At 50.4% G+C, this 7,506-nt stretch overlaps 1 protein-coding gene across 1 annotated transcript; it reads left to right on the top strand.

The window, feature by feature from the left end:
• Window positions 1-4,564: 4,564 nt before the first annotated feature.
• Window positions 4,565-5,305, top strand: LOC134413866 (olfactory receptor 14J1-like; the record flags this gene model as incomplete). Its single annotated transcript, XM_063147908.1, has 1 exon — window positions 4,565-5,305. A coding segment is annotated over one exon (741 nt), but the record flags the coding sequence as incomplete, so codon positions are not given.
• Window positions 5,306-7,506: the final 2,201 nt, after the last annotated feature.

Consider the following 7,506-nt stretch of genomic DNA (forward strand, 5'->3'; position numbering starts at 1 on the left):
GGAAAACACACAGAGGAGGGTGAGAACTAGCCTTATGGCCCTTCCAAAGCATCCAAGTAGACTTTACTGAGCTTCTCAGGTTCAATGGTTGAAGTTTTTGCCAGAGATAGTAGATCATTTGCCTCATTGGGTAGAAGTGGTACCCACTGCTAAAGCCAATGCCAATGTTGTGAGTAAAACACTTCTAGAATTAATCATTCCCCAATATGCGATGGCAAACAGGATTGATTCAGACCGGGGAACTCATGTTATATCGAGAATATTGCAAAAAGTTGTTTAGGCCCCGACAGTAAAATAGGAATTACACACTCCATGGCATCCACAGAGTTCTGGTTGCTAGAGAGAATGAATGAAACTCTTAAAAGAGCTCTAGCTAAGGTAATGATCGAGACCCAAATATCATGGACAAAATGTCTCCCTTTGGCTTTATTAAGAATTAGAACCCAACCCCAGTCAGATCTGGGGGTGTCACCCCATGAAATTATGTTTGGATTACCCTTCCTGACCTCACCCTAGAAGGTTGCCACCTATCAGGAAAGGGAAACCAATGCCAAGAAATTTGTTATGTCTGTAGCACAAACCTTAGAAGGGCTAAGACATAAAGTGGCAATTCCTCAAACTACCACCCTGGATTTCAGAATCCATAATATTAATCCCAGGGATTGGGTGATGATTAAGTCATGGAGAGATCAGCCTCTAACTCCTCAGTGGGAAGTTCCCTTTCAGGTACTGCTCACCACCAAATCGGCCGTGCGAACTGCAGAGCGGGGATGGAGTCATGCCAACAGAGGCAAAGGCCCACTAGAAGAACCCAAAGAGTGGACTATAACATCCAGGCTGGGTGAAAGAAGATTGACTCTCAAGCAGAGACTGAAAGACAACTAGTAAAACACCAACACACCAAGAAGTGGAGTCAAGCTTCCACCATCCAGCTCAAGAACTGTCTTCCTGTTTTCATTGGTGAGAACTACCAGCATCTGTTGAGGAGAAGTACACAAGGGACTTTAAAAGTAATGGGACAGCTTCTTTGAGAAAATAAGACAAAGGAAGGATGGCAAGACTTGGTTGGCCCCTTTGTTTGCTACCAAGAAGGCTCCATAGCCCTGCTGCGAGCAGCAACCCTGTAGGCATGGTAAGGTTGGGACAAAAGTCCATACCAGACCTCTGTCATTCCTCAGAGGTCTTTTTGTCCCCTGTTGTCTTTTAATTCAACAAGGACTGGAGGTCGGGACTGAGTTGGCCTCTGTACTGACCCCTAAGATACACTGACTATGGGTAGCAGCCACATAGGCACAGTAGATGGGAGTCAAAGCCCTCCTGGACCTTTGTGATGCCTTTTTGTCCATTCCAAATAAGTATGTCTAAGGAAAACCTGAGATTTTTTCTGCTGTTCCCACTGTCCTTGCCCACATCAACAGGTGCTGGTATCACTCATTCAAGAGAGAGAGAAAATTTTTTATCTAATTTTTCAAGCAAGTGACTTCTAGAAAAAGAAAAGGGGGTTTGTTATAGATGAGTAATCCTACAGTTGACTCTCACAACTAAGGGGTGAATATTAAATATATGTTAAGAGAAGTTTTGTAGATGTATAGTTATCCCTCCCCTCCCCCTTGCATCGTTATCACAGGATGGCCTCAGTAGTCGGGGCATTTGGGAAGGTTGGCTTGTTACTATGGCAGCACCTGACCTCCAATCAAGGTGTAAGAAAGTGATCTCCACCACTGGACAGAGAAGAAGGAGTCGATTGACAAGACTTTGGGAGGGGGCAGAAGTATAAAAGACAGAACATCCATTTTGTGGATGAGCACACAGTGACTGAATTCTTTGCCCGTGGTGTTGTATTCTTTCCTTTATTCAGTCTTCCGTCGTATTTTCACAAGGTTTTAATAAAGCATTTCAATTTTTGAAAGTAAAAGTCGTTTCTCACGTGGGGTTGGGGAATGTGGAGCAAGGTTGTAAACAATGGATCAGCTCTCAAGGTAAACAACTTCTCTGATCTGGCCAGACCTCCTTAGGAGCGGCCCTACATCAATATCAATCACAGAATGATGCAATCAGCTCTTCTCCAAAGAGAACAGTAATAAAATACACTCTTTAAAAGAGGATTACATGTTTCTTAGAAGCATTTTGAAATATTTCTCCCTAACTGTAAAAGGAAAATCTTCCTAATGAACTCCATTGGAGCAGAGGGAAACCAAGGCAGAGCCATGGTTTGTCAGGACTTGCCTGATCCTAATGAGCCTTGTGGTGCATAGAGAGTTGAGCTCTGGAAGTTCAGGGCCTGAGAGGAGATTGCAGAAACCTTTCCAAGAGTCAAAGTCAGAGGAAAATGCAGAAGTGTCTCAAAGCATGAATGGGTCCCACTGAGGTCCATCCCAAACACAGGCTCTTCATGGACTCCTGCAGGAGAGAATTGGAGGCCAGGATGGCACAAAAACCTCTCCAAGATTCAGAGTGTAGGAAGAAAAATTCTAAGTACCTTAAAAACCTTGAGTATATTAAAGCATTAATGAGCCCCACTGACTATTAGTTCAAAGCTTTCAAGGGACTCATTAAAGCAGATAATTGGGGCCATGATTGCACAAACCTCTCACAGAGTCTGTATCAAAAGGGAAACAAGTACCCTAAAGAACTGAAGTACCTTGAAGTATTAATGCATCCTACTGAATGTTGCTACTGACAAAGAATCTCAAGGGACTAATTAAAGGAGATAATTGGATGATGTGATTGCACAAACCTCTCAGAGACTCCAAAGCAAAAGCCAACCCCAAAGTCCTTTGAAAAGCCATAGGAGTGTTAAGGAGCCCCCAGGGCCATTGCTGAATGAGGCTCCCCAGGGACTTCTTCCAGCAGATCCTTGAGGCCACTGGGATGTGGGCTAGGGGGGGATGCTGAGGGCAGGACAAGGGGGTGACGGTGCCCAGCCTGGCTGGGGCTGTGCCAGGAGGCCCCTGGGCCTCAGGACAAGGTGTCTCCTCACAGCCCTTGGTGGCACAGACCCTGCTGTGCCCCAGGGCACCAAGACTTGGCTTCTCTCTGTCCCCACCTGTCATCACTGCCTCCAGTTCTCTGCTCTGCCTGGGGCCTGGGGGCACGTTCTCTGTCATGTCCCTCAGTGGGACCCATTAAAAGTCCAAGAAAGTTTGGAGTTGGATTCTGACTTGGAGTTCTGGAGAGGTTTCTTCAGCTCCTTCTCAGGGACTGATGTTCAAGGCCTGAGCACAAAGCCCCAGAGGCTCATTAACGTTCTTGTGCTTTGTCTGTGCTGCTGAGCTGGGCTGGGCTCCTGGCACAGAGGCAGCTCCTGGTAACCAAGAAGAGCTTCAAAAGCACATTTCTCTTGATGAGCAGCTCTTCTGCCAGCCCAGCAGGACTGGGGCACTGCCTGCAGCCACCCCAGGCACAGCACAGAGGCACAGAGAGCTTCAATCAGTCAGGGCTGGGAAGGTGCTGAGAAGTGCCTGGGGCAGAATCACTGCCAGCCCTGTGCACAGGAACCTCTGGCTGCAGGACAATGCAGCTGCAGCTCCTGGAGTGATTTCTAAAAGCTGGAACATCCCAATGCCTACAGACTCTGTGAGTACATTCTCTGATTGTCTCTTGTGCAGAGCAGCCAGGGGTGCCCAGGGCTGTCCTGCAGAGCAGGGTCCTGCAGCCCAGGGTGCTGTGCTGGGGCAGGGACTCTGCTGCCTGCCAGGGAACGCTCTCAGCCAGCCCTGGCAGCTGCTCCCAGTACTGGGGGACAAGGTCTGGGTTGGGGAAGACAGCCGGTAAGGCTTGGAAGTGTTGTCCTTGTGTGGAGAGGATGCTGCATTGTTCAGGACTGCTCCCAGCATGGCATTTAACTGCACAATATTTCTAAGTTCATTATGCAGGGAGCACACAAGGCCAGGGGCTTCATATAAAGGAAAATCATGCTTTTTTAGCTTACTGCTCTAGGTTGCCTGAATGGGAAATTCCACATAGATATTCATTTTCCAATTCAGGTGGAGCAAAAAAAAAATAAAATTCTCTTAAACCTAAATAAACCAGGCTGTGACATGAATCACCACAGGACCCCTTGGAGGCAGCATCAGTGTCACATTTCCAGCCTCCTCAGGGTTGCTCTGACTTTACCATCAGAGCTTGAAGAGCTAGCCCCTGGGCAGTGCCAGGGCTGGGAGGGGTCTGCAAGGCAGATCTGAGCCCCCAGGGCTGGGCTGGGCTCTGGCAGCACTGGCAGGCCCAGCCCTGGGCACAGGGAAGCAGCTGCTGGCAGCGACAGCTCCAGGCAGCAGAGCCCTGGGCAGGCAGGGGAAAAGTGCCCCCAAGCTGTACTGGGATGTTTAAAGTCCTCTCCAAACACAACTATTCCATGATTACTTTTTTTACAGATCCCCTAGCTAAGGCAACACAAATGTCCAACAGCAGCTCCATCAGGCACTTCCTCCTGCTGGCATTGGCAGACACGCGGCAGCTGCAGTTCCTGCACTTCTGCCTCTTGCTGGGCATCTCCCTGGCTGCCCTCCTGGGCAACGGCCTCATCATCAGCGCCGTAGCCTGCGGCCACCACCTGCACACACCCATGTTCTTCTTCCTGCTCAACCTGGCCCTCAGCGACCTGGGCTCCATCTGCACCACTGTCCCCAAAGCCATGCACAATTCCCTCTGGGACACCAGGAACATCTCCTACACTGGATGTGCTGCACAAGTCTTCTTTTTTGTTTTCTGCGCGACTACAGAGTTTTTCATCCTGACCATCATGTGCTACGACCGCTACGTGTCCATCTGCAAACCCCTGCACTACGGGACCCTCCTGGGCAGCAGAGCTTGTGCCCACATGGCAGCAGCTGCCTGGGCCAGTGCCTTTCTCTATTCACTGCTGCACACAGCCAATACATTTTCCCTGCCCCTGTGCCATGGCAATGTCTTGGGCCAGTTCTTCTGTGAAATCCCACAGATCCTCAAGCTCTCCTGCTCAAATTCCTACCTCAGGGAACATGGGCTAATTGCTGTTAGTGCCTGTTTGCTATTTGTTTGTTTTCTTTTTGTCATTTTCTCCTATGTGCAGATCTTCAGGGCTGTGCTGAGGATCCCCTCTGAGCAGGGACGACACAAAGCCTTTTCCACCTGCCTCCCTCACCTGGCCGTGGTCTCCTTGTTTATCAGCACAGGCACATTTTCACACCTGAAACCCCCCTCCATCTCCTCCCCATCCCTAGATCTGGTCCTGTCAATTCTGTACTCGGTGGTGCCTCCAGCCCTGAACCCCCTCATCTACAGCCTGAGGAACCAGGAACTCAAGGCTGCAGTGTGGAGACTGATGACTGCATGCTTTCAGAAGCATTAAACTGCTGGCCAGGGTTTGCAAATCACTTACAATAAAAGTAATCTTTCATACTTCTTTTTGATTTCATCTTTGAAGGTCTTGTTTTTGGTTTAACTTTTTTCATAATGTCCATAAAAAAATATCATTGTTTGTGCCATTTCTCATTGTGTTTCTCTCCACCTTCCCTGTGGCCACAGACTGTGTCAATGAGGAGCTGTGCTCTTGGTGGCTTTAAAGGAACAAAAGCATCTCCCAGCAGAGTTTTAAAGCATCTCCCAGCGGAGTTTTCTGCAGAGATGTCCTTTTGTTGCCTTCTCTGGAGCTGCAGCAGCAATGTCTGTGTGCAGAGCTAGGGGCAGATCAGGGCTGGCCCAGCAGCTGTGCCCAGCAGCAGCAGCACTTGGTGTTGCCAGTGCTGCTGCCGTGGCCCTGCCCCGCTGCCCTGGTGGCCCTGGTGTTGCTGTAGGGCCTGAGTGCTCTCGGGGCCGGGCACAGCCCTGGAGGTGGCAGTGCCGGGGCTGCAGCAGGGACAGGCCAGGTAATATAAATCAGCTTTGGTAATTCTTTTGGGTTTGGTTGTGGATTTGTTCTTTTTTACCCCATGTTTCAGTTTTTTTAATATTGTCCACAAAAATAAGCCATTGGTTTTGCCTTTTCTCATTTTGTTTCTCTCAATCTTCCCTGTGGCCACAGAATGTGTCTGTGAGGGGCTTTTGGTGACTTTTAAAGAACTAAGGGATCTCCCAGCAAAGTTTTTTCCAGAGATCCCCTTGTGTTCCCTTCTCTGAAGCTGCAGCAGCAATGTCCATGTGCAGAGCTGCAGGGCAGATCAGTGCTGGCACACTAGAAGCTCTTCTCCTGCTGGCCACACCATTCCGGATCCAGGCCAGGAGCCATTGGCCTCCTTGTCCACCTGGGCACACTGCTACCTCATGTCCAGCCTGCTGTGCTTCAGTCCCTGCAGGTCCCTTTCTGCATGGCCTCTGTCCAGCCACTCTGTCCCCAGCCTGTAGTGCTGCAGGGGTTGTTGTGGCCAAAGTGCAGGACACAGCACTTGGACTTGTTAAACCTTGTTGGATTTGGGCCCTGGATCCAGCCTGCCCAGGGCCCTGTGCAGGGCCCTCCTACCCTCTAGCAGATCAACACTCCCAGCCAACTTGGTGTCACCATGGTTCCATGAGGCCCCAGAGTGTCCCAATTGTCTCCATGATTCCATGAGGCCTCCCAGTGTCACAATGTCCCTTTGGTTCCATGGGACCCCTGGGTGTCACAAAGTCCCTGGGATCCTTGGGCCCTGCAGTGTCACAATGGCCCCTTGGTGCCCCAAGGCCCTGCAGTGTCACAGTGAATCCTTGATTCCGTGAGGTCTGGCAGTGCAGCAATGCTCTCCTTGGTTCCACAGTGTCACAATGGCCTCTTGGTCCCAAGGGCCACAATGGTGTCAAACATGTTTCCTTCATTCCAGGAGTCCCTGAGGAGCAGCACTGGCCCTTTGGTTCCATGGGACCCTTCAGTGTCACGATGGCCCCATCATGACACCAGGTCCTGCTCTGTCACAATGCTCTGCATGGTCCCACAAGGCCCTGCAGGGTCACAGTGGCTTCTGTGGTTCCATGAGGCCTCAAATTACCACAATGAATTCCTTGGTGCTGCAGTGTCACAATGCAGCCCTGGTGACACAAGATCCGACAGTGTCACCAGGGAGCCTTGGTTCCATGGGGCACCACAGTGTCACAATTGTTCCCTCAGTTCCCAGAGTCCTTGCAATGGAGCAATGGCCCCTTGATTCCACTGTCCCCAGGCTCTCCCAAGGGTCTCCTTGGTTCTGCAGTGGCACAATGGCCCCTTGGTTCCACAAGGCCCCACAGTGTCACAGTGGCCTCAGTGGTTGCAGCAGGACCCAGACTGTCACCATGGACTCCTTGCTTCCATTCAGCCCCACAGTGTCACAATGGCCCCTTGGCTCTGTGCTGCCATGTCTTACACAGTGTCACCATGGTCCTCTTAGTGCCACAATGGCCCCACAGTGTCACAATGGCCCCTTGCTTCCCCAGGGCCCTGCAGTGCCACACTCATCCAGGCTTTCCACCAGGCTGGAAAAGACCTTGGAGAGCATCAAGTCCAACCTGGGACCCAACACCACCTTGTCACCCAGACCATGGCATTGAGTGCCACATCCAGTCGTTCCTTAAAGACTT

The sequence above is a fragment of the Melospiza melodia genome, unplaced genomic scaffold, assembly GCF_035770615.1.
Source record: "Melospiza melodia melodia isolate bMelMel2 unplaced genomic scaffold, bMelMel2.pri scaffold_54, whole genome shotgun sequence".
Lineage (NCBI taxonomy): Eukaryota > Metazoa > Chordata > Aves > Passeriformes > Passerellidae > Melospiza > Melospiza melodia.